We start from the raw sequence: 25,521 nt of genomic DNA, 5'->3' as shown, positions 1-25,521 counted from the left end.
GCACTTCCTACAGTCAGGAGTGACTATGGGCCTAAAATTGGGTTCCATTAAAGTCCAGATTTCGGCCCTGTCTATTTTCTTTCAAAAAGAACTGGCTTCACTGCCTGAAGTTCAGACGTTTGTTAAGGGAGTGCTGCATATTCAGCCCCCTTTTGTGCCCCCAGTGGCACCTTGGGATCTCAACGTTGTGTTGGATTTCCTAAAATCACATTGGTTTGAGCCTTTTCAGACCGTGGAATTAAAATATCTCACGTGGAAAGTGGTCATGCTTTTGGCCTTGGCTTCGGCTAGGCGGGTGTCAGAATTGGCGGCTTTGTCCTGTAAAAGCCCCTATCTGATCTTCCATATGGACAGAGCAGAATTGAGGACGCGTCCCCAATTCCTCCCTAAGGTGGTATCAGCGTTTCATTTGAACCAACCTATTTTGGTGCCTGCGGCTACTCGGGACTTGGAGGCCTCCAAGTTGCTGGACGTAGTCCGGGCCCTGAAAATCTATGTTTCCAGGACGGCTAGAGTCAGAAAAACTGACTCGCTGTTTATCCTGCATGCACCCAACAAGCTGGGTGCTCCTGCTTCTAAGCAGACTATTGCTCGCTGGATCTGCTCCACGATTCAACTTGCACATTCTGCGGCTGGACTGCCGCATCCTAAATCAGTAAAGGCCCATTCCACGAGGAAGGGGGCTCTTCTTGGGCAGCTGCCCGAGGGGTCTCGGCTTTACAACTTTGCCGAGCTGCTACTTGGTCGGGATCAAACACGTTTGCAAAATTCTACAAGTTTGATACCCTGGCTGAGGAGGAACTTGAGTTTGCTCATTCGGTGCTGCAGAGTCATCCGCACTCTCCCGCCCGTTTGGGAGCTTTGGTATAATCCCCATGGTCCTTACCGAGTTCCCAGCATCCACTAGGACGTCAGAGAAAAATAAGAATTTACTCACCGGTAATTCTATTTCTCGTAGTTCGTAGTGGATGCTGGGGACTCCGTAAGGACCATGGGGAATAGACGGCTCCGCAGGAGACTGGGCACATCTAAAGAAAGATTTAGGTCTATCTGGTGTGCACTGGCTCCTCCCCCTATGACCCTCCTCCAAGCCTCAGTTAGGACACTGTGCCCGGAAGAGCTGACACAATAAGGAAGGATTTTGAATCCCGGGTAAGACTCATACCAGCCACACCAATCACACCGTATAACTCGTGATAGGAACCCCGGTTAACAGTATGATAACAACGGAGCCTCTGAACAGATGGCTCGCAATAACAACCCGATTTGTGTAACAATAACTATTTACAAGTATTGCAGACAATCCGCACTTGGGATGGGCGCCCAGCATCCACTACGGACTACGAGAAATAGAATTACCGGTGAGTAAATTCTTATTTTCTCTGACGTCCTAGTGGATGCTGGGGACTCCGTAAGGACCATGGGGATTATACCAAAGCTCCCAAATGGGCGGGAGAGTGCGGACGACTCTGCAACACCGAATTAGAGAACTCCAGGTCCTCCTCAGCCAGGGTATCAAATTTGTAGAATTTTGCAAACGTGTTTGCCCCTGACCAAGTAGCAGCTCGGCAAAGTTGTAAAGCCGAGACCCCTCGGGCAGCCGCCCAAGATGAGCCCACCTTCCTTGTGGAATGGGCTTTTACAGATTTAGGCTGCAGTAGTCCCACCGCTGAATGCGCCAGCTGAATAGTGCTACAAATCCAGCGCGCGATAATCTGCTTAGAAGCAGGAGCATTAATACAATGGGGAGAGAAAAGAAGGCTCTTGTGTGGGCGCACTCTTGTAGAAAAAAATAGATTTGATGAAATAATTAAGATGAAATATTTAAAACATAACTTTTATTGGCTTTTATTACAAAAAAGGTTATTACCGGAGATCTATCCTTCAAAATGCAACATAGAAGGCATCTTGGTAAAATAAAATGTTCTGGTCTCTTATTGGTAAAGAGTGTGTGAAAGGGTGGTAGACATTAGTTGGTCATACCCCCATTCCCCTTGACCAGTACAGACTTGCTGTATTGATGGAACCACAGGGTGGTCGAGACACAAAATTAATAGCTATGCTCTTATGGCTTATAGAAAATTAGAGAAATGATCAGAAGTCACTCCTCTGGGTATAGTACAGGAAAAAAGACGACATGCACCTATCTGAATTCAAGACAATGATAACGGTGGAGGCAGGTATGGCACCTCAAGTAGATGGTGCCCGTGACCGATAGGTCTGGAGGTTATTGGATAGAAAAAAGTGGTGATACTGCTGTTGGTGTTACTGCCACATAAGTGAGGAAAATCCTACTCTACAACACCAGGTATTCACAGGTGGTCTCCCTTCCTGGTACTGACCTGGCCCAACGCTGTTTAGCTTCCAAGATCAGACGAGATCGGGCGCTGGCAGCGTGGTATGGTAGTAGAGAATTTTGTGTGAACACCAATGAGAGTGCACCTATATATGAATAATGAAAATTAGGACTGACAGAGAAGAAATAGATAGAAGATCGTGTAAATAGGTGGATCTGCTTTTCACGTTAGACCCGATCCGAAATTCCCACTCACGTGGTGCAGTGTACCGGGAATCGTGAATGAGAGTCCACGAAAAAGTGGTGATCTATCGAAGATTGGACTTGTGAGAATTGATACTAGAATTCTCAGACAGAGAAATCCCTGACTGCTGGTATATTATGATTGTCCAAACAGATAGTATATAATAAGAAATGCTGGTGAAACCAGGTGAATATGTGGTCACTCAGGTAACTCAGGTAATGTGTTACTGCCACATAAGTGAGGTGTCAAATTCACCAAAACTGCACAAACATATATCTGTTGACCAAATGTATCATAGGATATTTGCCTTGCAACCCCAGATAGGATATAGAATGCTATAATAGGTATATGTTAATTCTATGCATGCATCAATTGCTGTGAGGAGGCAGGAATAGAAATAGATGGAAACCAACACATTCATAAATATAACAGATATATTAGTCATATGTGTGAACTGGTAACGCTTTAAAATATAAGCTGATTTCCAATAGTATGCTAGATGCTAGATAAATGCTAATGCAGACCTCTGATCAGTTGCAACTCCTATTGCAATTCTCAGCAGCACTGTCTTAATTATCTTGCATTGAGTGTACAGCATAGGGGTGATTGATCAGAGGTCTGCATTAGCATTTATCTAGCATCTAGCATACTATTGGAAATCAGCTTATATTTTAAAGCGTTACCAGTTCACACATATGACTAATATATCTGTTATATTTATGAATGTGTTGGTTTCCATCTATTTCTATTCCTGCCTCCTCACAGCAATTGATGCATGCATAGAATTAACATATACCTATTATAGCATTCTATATCCTATCTGGGGTTGCAAGGCAAATATCCTATGATACATTTGGTCAACAGATATATGTTTGTGCAGTTTTGGTGAATTTGACACCTCACTTATGTGGCAGTAACACATTACCTGAGTTACCTGAGTGACCACATATTCACCTGGTTTCACCAGCATTTCTTATTATATACTATCTGTTTGGACAATCATAATATACCAGCAGTCAGGGATTTCTCTGTCTGAGAATTCTAGTATCAATTCTCACAAGTCCAATCTTCGATAGATCACCACTTTTTCGTGGACTCTCATTCACGATTCCCGGTACACTGCACCACGTGAGTGGGAATTTCGGATCGGGTCTAACGTGAAAAGCAGATCCACCTATTTACACGATCTTCTATCTATTTCTTCTCTGTCAGTCCTAATTTTCATTATTCATATATAGGTGCACTCTCATTGGTGTTCACACAAAATTCTCTACTACCATACCACGCTGCCAGCGCCCGATCTCGTCTGATCTTGGAAGCTAAACAGCGTTGGGCCAGGTCAGTACCAGGAAGGGAGACCACCTGTGAATACCTGGTGTTGTAGAGTAGGATTTTCCTCACTTATGTGGCAGTAACACCAACAGCAGTATCACCACTTTTTTCTATCCAATAACCTCCAGACCTATCGGTCACGGGCACCATCTACTTGAGGTGCCATACCTGCCTCCACCGTTATCATTGTCTTGAATTCAGATAGGTGCATGTCGTCTTTTTTCCTGTACTATACCCAGAGGAGTGACTTCTGATCATTTCTCTAATTTTCTATAAGCCATAAGAGCATAGCTATTAATTTTGTGTCTCGACCACCCTGTGGTTCCATCAATACAGCAAGTCTGTACTGGTCAAGGGGAATGGGGGTATGACCAACTAATGTCTACCACCCTTTCACACACTCTTTACCAATAAGAGACCAGAACATTTTATTTTACCAAGATTCCTTCTATGTTGCATTTTGAAGGATAGATCTCCGGTAATAACCTTTTTTGTAATAAAAGCCAATAAAAGTTATGTTTTAAATATTTCATCTTAATTATTTCATCAAATCTATTTTTTTCTACAAGAGTGCGCCCACACAAGAGCCTTCTTCTCTCTCCCCATTGTATTAAAGTTCGCATACTTTCTGGCTCTGGGTGCACCACCAACTAGGACTAAATTAACATCTACACGTATATTTCATACAATATTGAAAGGGCTAATTTTTTGCCCCTTTTCTCCCCTATTTTCTTAGGGTAACCTATTGTCCAAATTTGGTTTTCTCTTCTCTAATGCTAGCATTTTTCCTGATTAGTCCATCCGGTGCCGGATCGCCCTAGGTTTCTGTATAGAAGCAGGAGCACCCAGTTTGTTGGGTGCATACAGGATAAACAGCGAGTCAGTTTTCCTGACTCCAGCCGTCCTGGAAACATAAATTTTCAGGGCCCTGACTACGTCCAGTAACTTGGAATCCTCCAAGTTCCTAGTAGCCGCAGGCACCACAATAGGCTGGTTCAAGTGAAACGCTGATACCACCTTCGGGAGAAACTGAGGACGAGTCCTCAACTTTCCATATGGAAAATCAGATAAGGGCTTTTATAGGACAAAGCCGCCAATTCTGACCCACGCCTGGCCGAAGCCAGAGCCAACAGCATGACCACTTTCCACGTGAGATATTTCAAATCCACAGTCTTAAGTGGTTCAAAACAATGTGATTTCAGTAACTCCAAAACCACATTGAGATCCCAAGGTGCCACTGGGGGCACAAAAGGAGGCCGAATACGCAGAACTCCTTTGACAAAAGTCTGAACTTCAGGCAGTGAAGCCAGTTCTTTCTGGAAGAAAATCGACAGGGACGAAATCTGGACCTTAATGGACCCCAATTTGAGGCCCAACGTCACCCCTGCTTGCAGGAAATGCAGGAATCGACCCAGTTGAAATTCCTCCGTTGGGGCCTTCCTGGCCTCACACCAAGCAACATATTTCCGCCAAATGCGGTGATTATGTTTTGCAGTGACATCCTTCCTGGCTTTGATCAGGGTAGGGATGACTTCCTCCGGAATGCCCTCTTCTCAGTACCTTGGGAATGAGAGGCAGAGGAGGAAACACATAAACCGACTGGTACACCCACGGTGTTACTAGAGCGTCCACAGCGATCGCCTGAAGGTCCCTTGACCTGGCGCAATATCTTTTTAGCTTTTTGTTGAGGCGGGACCCACCGGTTTACCAGCATTTGGAAGACTTCTGGATGAAGTCCCCATTCTCCCGGGTGGAGGTCGTGCCTGCTGAGGAAGTCTGCTTCCCAGTTGTCCACTCCCGGAATGAACACTGCTGTCAGTGCTAACACATGATTTTCCGCCCATCGGAGAATCCTTGTGGCTTCTGCCATTGCCCTCCTGCTTCTTGTGCCGCCCTGTCTGTTTACATGGGCGACCGCCGTGATGTTGTCTGATTGGATCAGTACCGGCTGGTTCTGAAGCAGGGGCCTTGCTTGGCTTAGGGCATTGTAAATGGCTCTTAGCTCTAGAATATTTATGTGAAGCGAAATCTCCTGATTTGACCACAGTCCTTGGAAATTTCTTCCCTGTGTGACTGCGCCCCAGCCCCGAAGGCTGGCATCCGTGGTCACCAGGACCCAGTCCTGTATTCCGAATCTGCGGCCCTCTAGTAGATGAGCCCTCTGCAGCCACCACAGCAGCGACACCCTGGTCCTTGCCGACAGGGTTATCCGCTGTTGCATCTGGAGATGGGACCCGGACCATTTGTCCAACAGGTCCCACTGGAAAGTCCTTGCGTGGAACCTTCCGAATGGAATCGCTTCGTACGAAGCTACCATTTTTCCCAGGACTCGTGTGCATTGATGTACCGACACCTGTCCCGGTTTTAGGAGGTCTCTGACTAGAGATGACAACTCCTTGGCTTTTTCCACTGGAAGAAACACTTTTTTCTGGTCTGTGTCCAGAATCATTCCCAGGAACAGAAGACGTGTCGTCGGGACCAGCTGTGACTTTGGAATATTGAGAATCCAGCCGTGCTGTTGTAGCACTTCCCGAGAAAGTGCTACCCCCACTACCAACTGTTCCTTGGACCTCGCCTTTATCAGGAGATCGTCCAAGTACGGGATAATTTAAACTCCCTTCTTGCGAAGGAGTATCATCATTTCGGCCATTACCTTGGTAAAGACCCTCGGTGCCGTGGATAACCCAAACGGCAGCGTCTGGAACTGATAGTGACAGTCCTGTACCACAAATCTGAGGTACTCCTGGTGAGGAGGGTAAATGGGGACATGCAGGTACGCATCCTTGATGTCCAGGGAGACCATGTAATCCCCCTCGTCCAGGCTCGCAATAACCGCCCTGAGCGATTCCATCTTGAACTTGAACCTTTTGATATAAGTGTTCAAGGATTTTAAATTTAAGATGGGTCTCACCGAACCGTCCGGTTTCGGTACCACAAATATTGTGGAATAGTAACCCTTCCCTTGCTGAAGGAGGGGTACCTTGACAATCACTTGCTGTGAATACAGTTTTTGGATAGCCACCAACACTGCCTCCCTGGCAGAGGGAGTTGCTGGTAAGGCAGATTTTAGAAAACGGCGGGGGGGGGGGGGGGGGGGGGGGACGTCTCGAATTCCAGCCTGTACCCCTGAGATACTACTTGAAGGGCCCAGGGATCCACCTGTGAGAGAGCCCACTGTGTGCTGAAATTTCTGAGACGGGCCCCCACCGTACCCGGATCCGCCTGTGAAGCCCCAGCGTCATGCTGTGGACTTACCGGATGTGGGGGAGGACTTTTGCTCTTGGGAGCTGGCTGTATGCTGCAGCTTTTTCCCTCTACCTTTGCCTCTCGGCAGAAAGGATGCGCCTCGAGCCCTCTTGTGTTTATGGGGCCGAAAGGACTGTACTTGATAATACGGTGCCTTCTTTTGCTGTGGGGTAGCCTGTGGCAAAAATGTCGATTTCCCAGCCGTAGCTGTGGAAACGAGGTCTGAAAGACCATCCCCAAACAGTTCCACCCCCTTATAAGGCAAAACTTCCATGTGCCTTTTTGAATCGGCATCACCTGACCACTGCCGAGTCCATAACCCCCTTCTGGCGGCAATGGACATTGCGCTTATTTTTGATGCCAGCCGGCAAATATCCCTCTGTGCATCACGCATGTATAAGACAGCGTCCTTTATATGCTCTACTGTCAGCAAAATAGTGTCCCTATCCAGGGTATCAATATTATCCGACAGGGAATCTGACCACGCAGCAGCAGCACTGCACATCCATGCTGATGCAATCGCTGGTCGCAATATAATGCCCGTGTGTGTATATATAGCTTTTAGGGTAGCCTCCTGCTTTCTATCAGCAGGATCCTTTAGGGCGGCCGTATCCGGAGACGGTAGTGCCACCTGTTTTGATAAACGTGTAAGCGCTTTATCTACCCTAGGGGACGTTTCCCAACGTGACCTATCCTCTGGCGGGAAAGGGTACGCTGCCAATAACCGTTTAGAAATTATCAATTTCTTATCGGGGGAAGTCCAGGCTTCCTCACACACCTCATTTAATTCCTCAGATGCAGGAAAAAATAAGAATTTACTTACCGATAATTCTATTTCTCATAGTCCGTAGTGGATGCTGGGACTCCGTCAGGACCATGGGGAATAGCGGGCTCCGCAGGAGACAGGGCACATCTAAATAAAGCTTTTAGGATCACATGGTGCGTACTGGCTCCTCCCCCTATGACCCTCCTCCAAGCCTCAGTTAGGTACTGTGCCCGGACGAGCGTACACAATAAGGAAGGATCTTGAATCCCGGGTAAGACTCATACCAGCCACACCAATCACACCGTACAACTTGTGATCTGAATCCAGTTAACAGTATGATAACAAAAAACGAAGTAGCCTCTGAAAAGATGGCTCACAACAATAGTAATAACCCGATCTTTGAAACAATAACTATGTACAAGTATTGCAGACAATCCGCACTTGGGATGGGCGCCCAGCATCCACTACGGACTATGAGAAATAGAATTATCGGTAAGTAAATTCTTATTTTCTCTAACGTCCTAGTGGATGCTGGGACTCCGTCAGGACCATGGGGATTATACCAAAGCTCCCAAACGGGCGGGAGAGTGCGGATGACTCTGCAGCACCGAATGAGAGAACTCCAGGTCCTCCTTAGCCAGAGTATCAAATTTGTAAAATTTTACAAACGTGTTCTCCCCTGACCACGTAGCTGCTCGGCAAAGTTGTAATGCCGAGACCCCTCGGGCAGCCGCCCAAGATGAGCCCACTTTCCTTGTGGAGTGGGCCTTTACAGATTTAGGCTGTGGCAGGCCTGCCACAGAATGTGCAAGTTGGATTGTGCTACAGATCCAACGTGCAATCGTCTGTTTAGACGCAGGAGCACCCATCTTGTTGGGTGCATACAATATAAACAACGAGTCAGATTTTCTGACTCCAGCTGTCCTTGAAATATATATTTTTAATGCTCTGACAACGTCCAGTAACTTGGAGTCCTCCAAGTCGCTAGTAGCCGCAGGCACCACAATAGGCTGGTTCAAGTGAAAAGCCGAAACCACCTTAGGGAGAAAATGAGGACGTGTCCGCAGTTCTGCCCTGTCCGAATGGAAAATCAGATATGGGCTTTTGTATGATAAAGCCGCCAACTCTGAAACTCTCCTGGCTGAAGCCAGGGCCAATAGCATGGTTACCTTCCATGTAAGGTATTTTAAATCTACCGATTTTAGAGGCTCAAACCAATGAGATTTGAGAAAATTCAAAACTACGTTCAAATCCCACGGTGCCACTGGAGGCACTATTGGGGGTTGTATATGTAGTACACCTTTGACAAAAGTTTGTACTTCAGGCACTGATGCCAATTCCTTCTGGAAGAAGATTGATAAGGCCGAAATTTGAACTTTAATGGACCCCAATTTTAGGCCCATAGACAATCCTGCTTGCAGGAAATGTAAGAATCGACCCAATTGAAATTCTTCCGTTGGAGCCTTCTTGGCCTCACACCACGCAACATATTTTCGCCAAATGCGGTGATAATGTTGTACAGTCACTTCCTTTCTAGCCTTAATCAAGGTAGGAATAACTTCCTCTGGAATGCCCTTTTCTTTTAGAATCCGGCGTTCAACCGCCATGCCGTCAAACGCAGACGCGGTAAGTCTTGGAACATACAAGGTCCCTGCTGAAGCAGATCCCTTCTTAGAGGTAGAGGCCATGGATCCTCCGTGAGCATCTCTTGAAGTTCCGGATACCAAGTTCTTCTTGGCCAGTCCGGAGCCACCAGTATTGTTCTTACTCCTCTTTTCCGTATAATTCTCAGTACCTTTGGTATGAGAGGCAGAGGAGGGAACACATACACTGACTGGTACACCCACGGTGTTACCAGAGCGTCCACAGCTATTGCCTGAGGGTCTCTTGACCTGGCGCAATATCTGTCCAATTTTTTGTGGAGGCGAGACGCCATCATGTCCACCTTTGGTCTTTCCCAACGGTTCACAATCATGTGGAAGACTTCTGGATGAAGTCCCCACTCTCCCGGGTGAAGGTCGTGTCTGCTGAGGAAGTCTGCTTCCCAGTTGTCCACTCCCGGGATGAACACTGCTGACAGTGCTATGACATGATTCTCCGCCCAGCGCAGAATCCTTGCAGCTTCTGTCATTGCTCTTCTGCTTCTCGTGCCGCCTTGTCGGTTTACGTGGGCGACTGCCGTGATGTTGTCCGACTGGATCAACACCGGCTGACCCTGAAGCAGCGATTTTGCCAGGCTTAGAGCATTGTAGATCGCTCTTAGCTCCAGTATATTTATGTGAAGGGACGTCTCCAGGTTTGACCACACGCCCTGGAAGTTTCTTCCCTGTGTGACTGCTCCCCAGCCTCGTAGGCTGGCATCCGTAGTCACCAGGACCCAGTCCTGTATGCCGAATCTGCGGCCCTCTAACAGATGGGCACTCTGCAACCACCACAGGAGAGACAACCTTGTTCTTGGTGACAGTGTTATCCGCTGATGCATGTGCAGATGCGATCCGGACCATTTGTCCAGCAGATCCCACTGAAATGTCCGTGCATGGAATCTGCCGAATGGATTCGCTTCGTAAGAAGCCACCATCTTTCCCAGGACTCTTGTGCATTGATGTACTGACACAGTTCCTGGTTTTAGGAGGTTCCTGACAAGTTCGGATAACTCCCTTGCTTTCTCCTCCGGGAGAAACACCTTTTTCTGAACCGTGTCCAGAATCATTCCCAGGAACAGCAGACGAGTTGTCGGGGTCAATTGAGATTTTGGAAGATTCAGAATCCACCCGTGTTGCTGAAGCACTACCTGGGTTAGTGCTACACCGACTTCCAGCTGTTCTCTGGACTTTGCCCTTATCAGGAGATCGTCCAAGTAAGGGATAATTAATACGCCTTTTCTTCGTAGAAGAACCATCATTTCGGTCATTACCTTGGTAAAGACCCGAGGGGCCGTGGACAAACCAAACGGCAGCGTTTGAAACTGATAATGACAGTCTTGTATCACGAACCTGAGATACCCTTGGTGTGAGGGGTAAATTGGGACATGCAGATAAGCATCTTTTATGTCCAGGGACACCATGAAGTCCCCTTCTTCCAGATTCGATATCACTGCTCTGAGTGACTCCATCTTGAACTTGAATTTCTGTATGTACAGGTTCAAGGATTTCAGGTTTAGAATAGGTCTTACCGAACCGTCCGGCTTCGGTACCACAAATAGTGTGGAATAATACCCCTTTCCCTGTTGTAGGAGGGGTACCTTGACTATCACCTGCTGAGAATACAGCTTGTGAATGGCTTCCAAAACCGACGTCCTTTCTGAGGGAGACGTTGGTAAAGCAGACTTTAGGAACCGGCGAGGGGGAGACCTTTCGAACTCCAACATGTAACCCTGAGATATTATCTGCAGGATCCACGGGTCCACTTGTGAGCGAGCCCACTGATTGCTGAAAATCTTGAGTCGACCCCCCACCGCTCCTGAGTCCGCTTGTAAAGCCCCAGCGTCATGCTGATGGCTTTGTAGAACCCGGGGCGGGCTTCTGGTCCTGGGCAGGGGCTGCTTGCTGCCCTCTCTTACCCTTTCCTCTGCCTCGCGGCAGATAAGACTGTCCTTTTGGTCGCTTGTTTTTATAGGAGCGAAAGGACTGCGGCTGAAAAGACGGTGTCTTTTTCTGTTGGGAGGGGGTCTGAGGTAAAAAAGTGGATTTGCCGGCAGTTGCCGTGGCCACCAGGTCCGAAAGACCGACCCCAAATAATTCCTCTCCTTTATATGGCAATACTTCCATATGCCTTTTGGAATCCGCATCACCTGACCACTGTCGCGTCCATAAACTTCTTCTGGCAGATATGGACATCGCGCTTACTCTTGATGCTAGAGTACAAATATCCCTCTGAGCATCTCGCATATAAAGAAAAGCATCCTTTAATTGCTCTAGAGTCAATAAAATACTGTCCCTATCCAGGGTATCAATATTTTCAGTCAGAGAATCCAACCACACTACCCCAGCACTGCACATCCAGGCTGAGGCTACTGCCGGTCGCAGTATAACACCAGTATGTGTGTATATACTCTTCAGTGTAGTTTCCAGCCTCCTATCTGCTGGATCCTTGAGGGCGGCCGTATCAGGAGACGGCAACGCCACTTGCTTTGATAAACGTGTGAGCGCCTTATCCACCCTAGGGGGTGTTTCCCAGCGCGCCCTAACCTCTGGTGGGAAAGGGTATAATGCCAATAACTTCTTGGAAATTAGCAGTTTTCTATCTGGGTTAACCCACGCTTCGTCACACACGTCATTCAATTCCTCTGATTCTGGAAAAGCTACAGGTAGTTTTTTCACCCCCCACATAATACCCCTTTTTGAGGTACCAGCAGTATCAGAGATCTGCAAAGCCTCCTTCATTGCCGTGATCATATAACGTGTGGCCCTATTGGAAAATACGTTTGTTTCTTCACCGTCGACACTAGATTCATCTGTGTCGGTACCCGTGTCGACTGACTGAGGTAAGGGACGTTTTACAGCCCCTGACGGTGTCTGAGACGCCTGAGCCGGTACTAACTGGTTTTCCGGCCGTCTCATTTCGTCAACTGACTTTTGTAATGTGCTAACATTATCACGTAATTCCATAACTAAAGCCATCCATTCCGGTGTCGACTCCCTAGGGGGTGACATCACCATTACCGGCAATTGCTCTGCCTCCACACCAACATCGTCCTCATACATGTCGACACACACGTACCGACACACAGCAGCCACACAGGGAATGCTCTAATCGAAGACAGGACCCTCTTAGCCCTTTGGGGAGACAGAGGGAGAGTTTGCCAGCACACACCAAAAACGCTATAAAATAAGATTTTACTTACCGATAAATCTATTTCTCGGGAGTCCGTAGTGGATGCTGGGGTTCCTGAAAGGACCATGGGGAATAGCGGCTCCGCAGGAGACAGGGCACAAAAAGTAAAGCTTTTTCCGATCAGGTGGTGTGCACTGGCTCCTCCCCCTATGACCCTCCTCCAGACTCCAGTTAGGTACTGTGCCCGGACGAGCGTACACAATAAGGGAAGATTTTGAATCCCGGGTAAGACTCATACCAGCCACACCAATCACACCGTACAACTTGTGATCTAAACCCAGTTAACAGTATGATAACAGCGGAGCCTCTGAAAGATGGCTTCCTACAACAATAACCCGAATAAGTTAACAATAACTATGTACAATTTATGCAGATAATCCGCACTTGGGATGGGCGCCCAGCATCCACTACGGACTCCGAGAAATAGATTTATCGGTAAGTAAAATCTTATTTTCTCTATCGTCCTAGTGGATGCTGGGGTTCCTGAAAGGACCATGGGGATTATACCAAAGCTCCCAAACGGGCGGGAGAGTGCGGATGACTCTGCAGCACCGAATGAGAGAACTCCAGGTCCTCCTTAGCCAGAGTATCAAATTTGTAAAATTTTACAAACGTGTTCTCCCCTGACCACGTAGCTGCTCGGCAAAGTTGTAATGCCGAGACCCCTCGGGCAGCCGCCCAAGATGAGCCCACCTTCCTTGTGGAGTGGGCCTTTACAGATTTAGGCTGTGGCAGGCCTGCCACAGAATGTGCCAGTTGGATTGTGCTACAGATCCAACGAGCAATCGTCTGCTTAGACGCAGGAGCACCCATCTTGTTGGGTGCATACAATATAAACAACGAGTCAGATTTTCTGACTCCAGCTGTTCTTGCAATATATATTTTTAATGCTCTGACAACGTCCAGTAACTTGGAGTCCTCCAAGTCACTTGTAGCCGCAGGCACTACAATAGGCTGGTTCAGATGAAATGCTGACACCACCTTAGGGAGAAAATGCGGACGAGTCCGCAGTTCTGCCCTGTCCGAATGGAAAATCAGATATGGGCTTTTGTAAGATAAAGCTGCCAATTCTGACACTCTCCTGGCAGAAGCCAGGGCTAGAAGCATGGTCACTTTCCAAGTGAGATATTTCAAATCCACCTTATTTAGTGGTTCAAACCAATGAGATTTTAGAAAATCCAAAACTACATTGAGATCCCACGGTGCCACTGGAGGCACCACAGGGGGCTGTATATGCAGCACTCCCTTAACAAAGGTCTGGACTTCAGGGACTGAAGCCAATTCTTTTTGAAAGAAAATCGACAGGGCCGAAATTTGAACCTTAATAGATCCCAATTTGAGACCCATAGACAATCCTGATTGCAGGAAATGTAGGAATCGACCCAGTTGAAATTCCTCCGTCGGAGCACTCCGATCTTCGCACCACGCAACATATTTTCGCCAAATTCGGTGATAATGTTGCACGGTTACTTCTTTCCTTGCTTTAATCAAAGTAGGAATGACTTCTTCCGGCATGCCTTTTTCCATTAGGATCCGGCGTTCAACCGCCATGCCGTCAAACGCAGCCGCGGTAAGTCTTGAAACAGACAGGGACCCTGCTGAAGCAAGTCCCTCCTTAGAGGTAGAGGCCACGGATCTTCCGTGATCATCTCTTGAAGTTCCGGGTACCAAGTCCTTCTTGGCCAATCCGGAACCACTAGTATCGTTCTTACGCCTCTTTGCCGTATAATTCTCAATACTTTTGGTATGAGAGGCAGAGGAGGAAACACATACACCGACTGGTACACCCAAGGCGTTACCAGCGCGTCCACAGCTATTGCCTGCGGATCTCTTGACCTGGCGCAATACCTGTCCAGTTTTTTGTTGAGGCGAGACGCCATCATGTCCACCATTGGTCTTTCCCAACGGGTTACCAGCATGTGGAAGACTTCTGGATGAAGTCCCCACTCTCCCGGGTGAAGATCGTGTCTGCTGAGGAAGTCTGCTTCCCAGTTGTCCACTCCCGGGATGAACACTGCTGACAGTGCTATCACATGATTCTCTGCCCAGCGAAGAATCCTTGCAGCTTCTGCCATTGCACTCCTGCTTCTTGTGCCGCCCTGTCTGTTCACATGGGCGACTGCCGTGATGTTGTCCGACTGGATCAACACCGGTTTTCCCTGAAGCAGAGGTTCTGCCTGGCTTAGAGCATTGTATATTGCTCTTAGTTCCAGAATGTTTATGTGAAGAGACGTTTCCAGGCTCGTCCATACTCCCTGGAAGTTTCTTCCTTGTGTGACTGCTCCCCAGCCTCTCAGGCTGGCGTCCGTGGTCACCAGGATCCAATCCTGTATGCCGAATCTGCGGCCCTCCAATAGATGAGGACTCTGCAACCACCACAGAAGAGACACCCTTGTCCTTGGAGACAGGGTTATCCGTAGGTGCATCCGAAGATGCGACCCTGACCATTTGTCCAACAGATCCCTTTGGAAAATTCTTGCGTGGAATCTGCCGAATGGAATTGCTTCGTAAGAAGCCACCATTTTTCCCAGGACTCTTGTGCATTGATGTACAGACACCTTTCCTGGTTTTAGGAGGTTCCTGACAAGCTCGGATAACTCCTTGGCTTTTTCCTCCGGGAGAAAAACCTTTTTCTGAACCGTGTCCAGAATCATCCCTAGGAACAGCAGACGAGTTGTCGGCATTAACTGGGATTTTGGAATATTCAGAATCCACCCGTGCTGTTTTAGCACTTCTTGAGACAGTGCTAAGCCCATCTCTAGCTGTTCTCTGGACCTCGCCCTTATTAGGAGATCGTCCAAGTATGGGATAATTAATACGCCTTTTCTTCGAAGAAGAATCATCATCTCGGCCATTACCTTTGTAAAGATCCGAGGTGCCGTGGACAATCCGAACGGCAGCGTCTGAAACTGATAGTGACAGTTTTGTACAACGAACCTGAGGTACCCCTGGTGTGAGGGGTAAATTGGAACGTGGAGATACGCATCCTTGATGTCCAAGGATACCAGAAAATCCCCCTCTTCCAGGTTCGCTATCACTGCTCTGAGTGACTCCATTTTGAACTTGAACTTCTTTATGTACAGGTTCAAGGACTTCAGATTTAGAATAGGCCTTACCGAGCCATCCGGCTTCGGTACCACAAAAAGAGTGGAATAATACCCCTTCCCTTGTTGTAGAAGAGGTACCTTGACTATCACCTGCTGAGAGTACAGCTTGTGAATGGCTTCCAAAACCGTCTCCCTTTCGGAGGGGGACGTTGGTAAAGCAGACTTCAGGAAACGGCGAGGTGGATCCGTCTCTAATTCCAACCTGTACCCTTGAGATATTATCTGCAGGATCCAGGGATCTACCTGCGAGTGAGCCCACTGCGCGCTGTAATTTTTGAGACGACCGCCCACCGTCCCCGAGTCCGCTTGAGAAGCCCCAGCGTCATGCTGAGGCTTTTGTAGAAGCCGGGGAGGGCTTCTGTTCCTGGGAAGGAGCTGCGTGTTGCTGTCTCTTCCCTCGACCTTTGCCTCGTGGCAGATATGAATAGCCCTTTGCTCTCTTATTTTTAAAGGAACGAAAGGGCTGCGGTTGAAAAGTCGGTGCCTTTTTCTGTGGGGGAGTGACTTGAGGTAGAAAGGTGGATTTCCCGGCTGTAGCCGTGGCCACCAAATCTGATAGACCGACTCCAAATAACTCCTCCCCTTTATACGGCAAAACTTCCATATGCCGTTTTGAATCCGCATCGCCTGTCCACTGTCGCGTCCATAAAGCTCTTCTGGCCGAAATGGACATAGCACTTACCCGTGATGCCAGTGTGCAGATATCCCTCTGTGCATCACGCATATAAAGAAATGCATCCTTTATTTGTTCTAACGACAGTAAAATATTGTCCCTGTCCAGGGTATCAATATTTTCAATCAGGGACTCTGACCAAACTACCCCAGCACTGCCCATCCAGGCAGTCGCTACAGCTGGTCGTAGTATAACACCTGCATGTGTGTATATACTTTTTTGGATATTTTCCATCCTCCTATCTGATGGATCTTTAAGTGCGGCCGTCTCAGGAGAGGGTAACGCCACTTGTTTAGATAAGCGTGTTAGCGCCTTGTCCACCCTAGGAGGTGTTTCCCAGCGCTCCCTAACCTCTGGCGGGAAAGGGTATAATGCCAATAATTTCTTTGAAATTATCAGCTTTTTATCAGGGGCAACCCACGCTTCATTACACACGTCATTTAATTCTTCTGATTCAGGAAAAACTATAGGTAGTTTTTTCATACCCCACATAATACCCTGTTTAGTGGTACCTGTAGTATCAGCTAAATGTAACGCCTCCTTCATTGCCAAAATCATATAACGTGTGGCCCTACTGGAAAATACGGTTGATTCGTCACCGTCACCACTGGAGTCATCGCCTGTGTCTGGGTCTGTGTCGACCGACTGAGGCAAAGGGCGTTTCACAGCCCCTGACGGTGTTTGAGTCGCCTGGACAGGCACTAATTGATTGTCCGGCCGTCTCATGTCGTCAAACGACTGCTTTAGCGTGTTGACACTATCCCGTAGTTCCATAAATAAAGGCATCCATTCCGGTGTCGACTCCCTAGGGGGTGACATCCTCATATTTGGCAATTGCTCCGCCTCCACACCAATATCGTCCTCATACATGTCGACACACACGTACCGACACACAGCAGACACACAGGGAATGCTCCTAACGAAGACAGGACCCACTAGCCCTTTGGGGAGACAGAGGGAGAGTTTGCCAGCACACACCAAAAAGCGCTATATATATATCAGGGATAGCCTTATAATAAGTGCTCCCTTATAGCTGCTTTGTTATATCAAAATATCGCCATAAATGTGCCCCCCCCTCTCTGTTTTACCCTGTTTCTGTAGTGCAGTGCAGGGGAGAGACTTGGGAGCCGTCCTGACCAGCGGAGCTGTGAGAGGAAATGGCGCCGTGTGCTGAGGAGATAGGCCCCGCCCCTTTTCTGGCGGGCTCGTCTCCCGCTATTTAGAAAAATTAGGCAGGGGTTAAATATCTCCATATAGCCTCTAGGGCTATATGTGAGGTATTTTTAGCCTTTATAGGTAATCATTTTGCCTCCCAGGGCGCCCCCCTCCCAGCGCCCTGCACCCTCAGTGACTGCCGTGTGAAGTGTGCTGAGAGGAAAATGGCGCACAGCTGCAGTGCTGTGCGCTACCTTTTGAAGACTGCAGGAGTCTTCAGCCGCCGATTCTGGACCTCTTCTGTCTTCAGCATCTGCAAGGGGGCCGGCGGCGTGGCTCCGGTGACCATCCAGGCTGTACCTGTGATCGTCCCTCTGGAGCTTGATGTCCAGTAGCCAAGAAGCCAATCCATCCTGCACGCAGGTGAGTTGACTCCTTCTCCCCTCAGTCCCTCGCTGCAGTGATCCTGTTGCCAGCAGGAATCACTGTAAAATAAAAAACCTAGCTAAACTTTTTCTAAGCAGCTCTTTAGGAGAGCCACCTAGATTGCACCCTTCTCGGCCGGGCACAAAAATCTAACTGGAGTCTGGAGGAGGGTCATAGGGGGAGGAGCCAGTGCACACCACCTGATCGGAAAAAGCTTTACTTTTTGTGCCCTGTCTCCTGCGGAGCCGCTATTCCCCATGGTCCTTTCAGGAACCCCAGCATCCACTAGGACGATAGAGAAATGTATATAAACAACCCTAGAAGGTGTTGTTTTTGATATAAGCGCTTTTAATATATCAATATCGCCAAATTATGCCCCCCTTCTCTTTGTTACCCTGTTTCTGTAGTGCAGTGCAGGGGAGAGTCCTGGGAGCCTTCCTCACCAGCGGAGCTGAGCAGGAAAATGGCGCTGAGTGCTGAGGAGAATAAGCTCCGCCCCTTTTTCGGCGGGCTTTTCTCCCGGGTTTTAAGAAAACTGGCCTGGGTTAAATACATACATATAGCCTTAATGGCTATATGTGATGTATTTATTTTGCCACTAAAGGTATTTAATATTGCTGCCCAGGGCGCCCCCAGCAGCGCCCTGCACCCTCCGTGACTGAATCAGTGAGACGTGTAGCAACAATGGCGCACAGCTGCAGTGCTGTGCGCTACCTTCATGAAGACTGAGGAGTCTTCTGCCGCCTGCTTTCCGGACCTCCGTCTTCAGCGTCTGTAAGGGGGATCGGCGGCGCGGCTCCGGGACGAACCCCAGGAGGACCTGTGTTCCGACTCCCTCTGGAGCTAAGTGTCCAGTAGCCTAAGACTCCAATCCATCCTGCACGCAGGTGAGTTGGAAATCTCTCCCCTAAGTCCCTCGATGCAGTGATCCTGTTGCCAGCAGGATTCACTGAGATTTAAACCTAAAAAAACTTTTTCTAAGCAGCTCTTTAGGAGAGCCACCTAGATTGCACCCTTCTCGGACGGGCACAAAAACCTAACTGAGGCTTGGAGGAGGGTCATAGGGGGAGGAGCCAGTACGCACCATGTGATCCTAAAAGCTTTATTTAGATGTGCCCTGTCTCCTGCGGAGCCCGCTATTCCCCATGGTCCTGACGGAGTCCCAGCATCCACTAGGACGTTAGAGAAACTACTGGTAGTTTTTTCTCACCGAACATAATACCCTTGTGTAATACATTTTTCATTGCCTCAATCATGTAACGGGTGGACCTATTGGAGGGTACACTAGTCTCATCGTCGTCGACACTGGAGTCGGTATCCGTGTCGACATCTGTGTCTGCCATCTGAGGTAGCGGGCGTTTTAAAGCCCCTGATGACATTTGAGACGCTGGAACAGTCACAAGCTGAGTAGCCGGCTGTCCTATGTCGTCAAACCTTTTATGTAAGGAGCTGACACTGTCACGTAATTCCTTCCATAAGTCCATCCACACAGGTGTCGACCCCTCAGGGGGTGACAACACATTTACAGACATTTGCTCTGCCTCCACATCATTTTCCTCATCATACATGTCGACACAGCGGTACCGACACACAGCACACACACAGGGAATGCTCTGACAGAGAACAGGACCCCACAAAGCCCTTTGGGGAGACAGAGGGAGAGTATGCCAGCACACACCAGAGCGCTATATACCACAGGGATATCACCTATAAAGAGTGTTTTCCCTTATAGCTGCATATATATATTATACTGCGCCTAAATTTGTGCCCCCCCTCTCTTTTTTACCCTTTCTGTAGTGCAGGACTGCAGGGGAGAGCCAGGGAGCGATCCTTCCAGCGGAGCTGTGAGGGAAAATGGCGCCAGTGTGCTGAGGGAGATGGCTTCGCCCCTTTTTCAGCGGGCTTTCTCCCGCTTTTTGTGTTATTCTGGCAGGGGTAATTTACACCTATATAGCCTCTGGGGCTATATATGGTGTCAGTTTTGCCAGCCAAGGTGTTAATATTGCTGCTCAGGGCGCCCCCCCCCCCAGCGCCCTTCACCCATCAGTGACCGAAGTGTGTGGTGTGCATGAGGAGCAATGGCGCACAGCTGCAGTGCTGTGCGCTACCTTGGAGAAGACAGAAGTCTTCAGCCGCCGATTTTCCGGACCTTCTTGCTTCTGGCTCTGTAAGGGGGACGGCGGCGTGGCTCCGGGAACGGACGACGAGGTCGGGTCCTGTGTGCGATCCCTCTGGAGCTAATGGTGTCCAGTAGCCTAAGAAGCCCAAGCTACCACCACTTAGGTAGGTTCGCTTCTTCTCCCCTTAGTCCCTCGCTGCAGTGAGCCTGTTGCCAGCAGGTCTCACTGTAAAATAAAAAACCTAAACTATACTTTCTTTCTAGGAGCTCAGGAGAGCCCCTAGTGTGCATCCAGCTCGGCCGGGCACAGAAATCTAACTGAGGCTTGGAGGAGGGTCATAGGGGGAGGAGCCAGTGCACACCAGATAGACCTAAATCTTTCTTTAGATGTGCCCAGTCTCCTGCGGAGCCGTCTATTCCTCATGGTCCTTACGGAGTCCCCAGCATCCACTAGGACGTCCGAGAAATAAGAATTTACTCACCGGTAATTCTATTTCTCGTAGTCCGTAGTGGATGCTGGGCGCCCACCCAAGTGCGGATTGTCTGCAATACTTGTATATAGTTATTGCCTAACTAAAGGGTTATTGTTATGAGCCATCTGTTCGTGAGGCTCAGTTGTTATTCATACTGTTAACTGGGTATAGTATCACGAGTTGTACGGTGTGATTGGTGTGGCTGGTATGAGTCTTACCTGGGATTCCAAATCCTTTCCTTATTGTGTCAGCTCTTCCGGGCACAGTATCCTAACTGAGGTCTGGAGGAGGGGCATAGAGGGAGGAGCCAGTGCACACCAGATAGTACCTAATCTTTCTTTTAGAGTGCCCAGTCTCCTGCGGAGCCCGTCTATTCCCCATGGTCCTTACGGAGTTCCCAGCATCCACTACGGACTACGAGCAATAGAATTACCGGTGAGTAAATTCTTATTATTTCAATAATCATATATTGAATACCTTATAGCCCTCTTGGCTGTAACTTTGCATTATCGTAGTCGACAGTGGAGTTAAACTCCATGTCGATACCAGTGTTTGTTATTATGGATAGTGAGCATTGAGAGACTCTGAAGGTCTCTGTGACAAAGGGACAGACATGGGTAGATTTCCAGTCTGTTCCCTAACCTTTTGTGCAATAAATTCACCTTAGCACTTACACATATCCAAACAGGTGTCGGCGTTGTCGACGGAGACACCCTCTCACACACATATCCGCTCTATCACCTCCTTAGAGGAGCCTTTTACCTCAGACATGTCGACACACGTGTACCGACACACCACACACACAGGGGATGCTCTATTTGAGGACAGTTCCCCCACAAGGCCCTTTGGAGAGACAGAGAGAGAGTATGCCAGCACACACCCCAGCGCTATATAACCCAGGGATTACACTACAACTCAGTGTTTACCCAGTAGCTGCTGTATATACAAATTTTGCGCCTAAATTTATGTGCCCCCCCCCCCTCTCTCTTTTAACCCTTTGTGTACCAGGATACTGCCGGGGAGAGCCTGGGGAGCTTCCTTCCAGCGGAGCTGTGAATAGAAAATGGCGCTGGTGTGCTGAGGAAGAAGGCCCGGCCCCCTCAGCGGCGGGCTTCTGTCCTGTTTCTGACTAAAAATGGCGAGGGTTTTACACATATACAGTTTTCCAGACTGTATTATGTGTATATATTGCCAAAAGGTATACTTATTGCTGACCAGGGCGCCCCCCCCCAGCGCCCTGCACCCTACAGTGACCGGAGTGTGTGGTGTGCAAAGGGAGCAATGGCGCACAGCTGCAGTGCTGTGCGCTACCTTAATGAAGACCGGAGTCTTCTGCCGCCGATTTTATCTCCTTCTTCTGTCTTCTGGCTCTGCAAGGGGGACGGCGGCGCGGCTCCGGGAACGGACGATCAAGGTCAGGCCCTGTGTTCGAACCCTCTGGAGCTAATGGTGTCCAGTAGCCTAAGAAGCACAAGCTAGCTGCACGCAGGTAGGTTTGCTTCTCTCCCCTCAGTCCCACGTAGCAGTGAGTCTGTTGCCAGCAGATCTCACTGAAAATAAAAAACCTAACAAATACTTTCTTTCTAGCAAGCTCAGGAGAGCCCACTAGGTGCATCCAGCTCTGGCCGGGCACAGATTCTAACTGAGGTCTGGAGGAGGGGCATAGAGGGAGGAGCCAGTGCACACCAGATAGTACCTAATCTTTCTTTTAGAGTGCCCAGTCTCCTGCGGAGCCCGTCTATTCCCCATGGTCCTTACGGAGTTCCCAGCATCCACTAGGACGTCAGAGAAATTATGTTGGTTTTGATATTTAGTTTAACTTTCTAGACTTGTTTGTCAAACATTTTTCTATAGCAAATTATGATGTTCACATAGACTCGTATACACAATCAAAAAGTCAAATTGTGATGGTTTTTATGTTGTCAAAAATGACTTCAAAACAAAAGTGGACACATGTTTGACAAATAACACACTTACGAAACAAACAGACAGAGGTATAAAGTTTACACCATGAAAAAAAGTGATTTGTCACCCGCCATATCGTACAACCATTAAAATATAAAACAGTAAATGACAATATGAATTCTATCACCATTGTGAAAGGGTGTGAAACTACCTGAAGCTCAATATTTTACTATTTAAAAAAATAAAATAAAAAAAATACTACTGTAAGGCGCAAGAGAACACTTTATTTTTTATTTATCTAAAAAATGGTTTTGGAATTTAAACAATTTGCAAGCCATGTGCTTGCTGCTGTGGATAAGTACTACATTTTTTGGCTGATGTGTAATTTGTGTTTTGTGTTTACTCACCAGACAGCTGAGGGGAATGTGGACCCTGTGATTGAGTACTCTCCAAAATGTGTTCTGGTGGCTGAGGCAACACAGTAGAAATACGACGTGGGGGTGTGCTTAATGCTGGTGTTGGTGCGTCGTCAGGATGACGTCTCTTGCTAGGCCTGATCGTGTGGCTGCCAGACCCCTGTGAAGGACGTCTTTGTGGACTGTGATGCGATGTTGAAGTTCCTATGGATTATTGCAAACATTAGACTTATTTTTTTTTTTGTGGTGGACACATTAACAGGTGTCGTTTTTGCGTTACCTGTATCGCCAGCATCCACGGCTCTTGACAGTGTTGCTTGTGTTCTGGAAGTGGAGGCTTGCTTTCGTACTGTAAAAATGATACATTGGTGTTTATGACCTTTCATTACAGTGTGTACTTTTGTAAGCAGCAACATTTAGTGATGTGGACATATGTTTAACATTATGGGTACAGTGTCGAACAATAAATGTTGAAACAATGGTTTGGTTCATTTTTTGAAAACAGACTAATGTGGTTCCATTTCCAAAGACATAAACATAGCCAAGTAGTCTAATTTTCCAGGGCCAACAGCTGAATATACACACATGTATTAACATATATTTTACATTATTACATTTATGAGTATTTTTTAATTAAAACAACAACAAAAAAACACGAAAAAAAAAAAAAGATTTTAACATTTAAAAAAAACATACAATACTTAGCCATCTACACTAACATATTGGCCACAAAGACAAGTAAAAAACAGCAGACATTAAACAAAATTCACAAAAAAAAAACCAATACTACCTAACACCTCACTATACAAACACAAAATATATTAAAATCACACAGAAAAAGATAATCAATTTAGAACATAAAAATATATTAACAATACAATATCATTTAAAAAATACTAATTAGACATAAACACATATGCAGATATAACAGATTAGTAAAAATAAACTCACCATCAGGCCTAGGACGATCCGAATCCCGCACATTAGTCGCACCAACAACTTCATGCGGAATAAGGGTCTGCACAGGTTCCTCCCACTCCCGATAAGACGCTATAAAGGGATGGCCACCCCCTGTTTGCCTGGCTGACTTAGCCTCCTTTGCCATCTTGGCCTTGACACGGCGCTTGATGTCGTAGAATCTCTTCCGACACGTGTCCTCGGTCCTCTTCACCACACCCTCACTGTTTACTGCCTCTACTACCTTCCCCCACAGAACAGTTTTCCTGCGCGAAGGCACCTTGGCCGCATCACGCCCAAACAGCTGGCGATGATGGCGCATCAACTCATGCACCAAAGCCATATTTTCCGCATAGCTAAATTTAACATTTCTGCCCGTCTTGGTAGTGGTGCGTGGCTGCGGAGCAACACCACCATCACTGTCACTATCACTCGAGGCCACAGCAGCAACCTCCCCCTCCTCCACCTCACTCACCACCTCCCCCTCACTCACCTCCTCCACCTCACTCACCTCCTCCCTCTCACTCACCTCTGACTGGGACATAATAATGACAAACAACAAATAACACTAATAAAAAAAAACACAAAACACACTCCACCACTACCACTGCACACCAACCACACACACACACACACACACACACACAAACAAACAATGACAATAGACTGAAAGTAAAATGCACAAACACTAAAAATGACACAAACTTTTAAGAGACCACACAACAATTACCACATGACTACTTACACACACAATACAGCACTCAACAATCGCAAGAAACCACCAAAACCGACCAACAAATCACCAACTCCAAAACACCAACTTCCTCTCACCTCTCCACTAGCTAAACCCACGAGGTGCGGCTGGTTGGGGGCGTTTTTATACTAATGAGCACAGACACTCCTCCATGACAAACACAACCAATCACGGACGAGTGACGAAAGCGAAAGTAAGAAAATAACGCGGCCGGGAAGGGTCAAAAACACTGCCGTGGAATTTAAAGATACGAATTCGTTAAAAAACCACAAAATACGGCCGGGAAAACAAGAGTCGGCCGCGAACACATAAAAAAAAATACGAATGACATCGACACCGGAAAATACGAAAACATAAATTACGAACGCTTAGTAAATGAGCCGTAAAAAAAACAAAAAGTTGCAAATTCACACTACCGATGTCAGTCGCGTTTCAACTTCAAACAAATTCTGAACATTACGAATCTTAGTAAATATACCCCTCAGTCTAGGAAACTGTGCCCGAGGAGACAGACATACTTTGAGAGAAGGATAGATAAGGAAAGTGGTGAGATTACGAACCAACACACATAGACAAGAGAAAAGCCATGCTAACCAAACCTGAAAACGGCAACAGCTCAATCAAACAATATTACTTAACCAAGTAACAGTGCATAAGAACAAAGCATCGGGCAGGCGCCCAGTATTCCATTCGGACTACGAGAAAAGGACTTACCGGTAGGTATTTAAAATCCTATTTTCTTTTACATCCTAGGGGGATACTGGTAATCCATTTAGTACCATGGGAAAGTACCAAAGCTACCAAACCGGGTAGGAGAGT

At 47.5% G+C, this 25,521-nt stretch overlaps 1 protein-coding gene and 2 non-coding genes across 3 annotated transcripts in view; 1 reads left to right on the top strand and 2 right to left on the bottom strand.

The window, feature by feature from the left end:
• The window catches only part of LOC134949454 (uncharacterized), a 38,512-nt gene extending 14,947 nt beyond the window's left edge, over nucleotides 1-23,565 (bottom strand). The window contains exons 1-2 of the mRNA XM_063938026.1: nucleotides 23,272-23,565; nucleotides 22,983-23,195 (exon numbers count right to left, since the gene is read on the bottom strand). Coding sequence (XP_063794096.1) covers nucleotides 22,983-23,195; nucleotides 23,272-23,407 — 349 coding nt within the window. The 5' untranslated portion in view covers nucleotides 23,408-23,565. The remainder of the gene's footprint in view (nucleotides 1-22,982; nucleotides 23,196-23,271) is intronic.
• On the bottom strand, nucleotides 2,294-2,412 carry LOC134950346 (5S ribosomal RNA). The gene has a single exon (XR_010183281.1). It is a non-coding gene; the product is annotated as a 5S ribosomal RNA (ribosomal RNA).
• LOC134950257 (5S ribosomal RNA) lies at nucleotides 3,809-3,927 on the top strand. The gene has a single exon (XR_010183211.1). It is a non-coding gene; the product is annotated as a 5S ribosomal RNA (ribosomal RNA).
• Nucleotides 23,566-25,521: the final 1,956 nt, after the last annotated feature.

Source organism: Pseudophryne corroboree, chromosome 8, assembly GCF_028390025.1.
Source record: "Pseudophryne corroboree isolate aPseCor3 chromosome 8, aPseCor3.hap2, whole genome shotgun sequence".
Taxonomy (NCBI): Eukaryota; Metazoa; Chordata; class Amphibia; order Anura; family Myobatrachidae; genus Pseudophryne; species Pseudophryne corroboree.
Note: the sequence above shows the minus strand (reverse complement) of the source record. Positions and strands in the feature narration are given on the sequence as shown.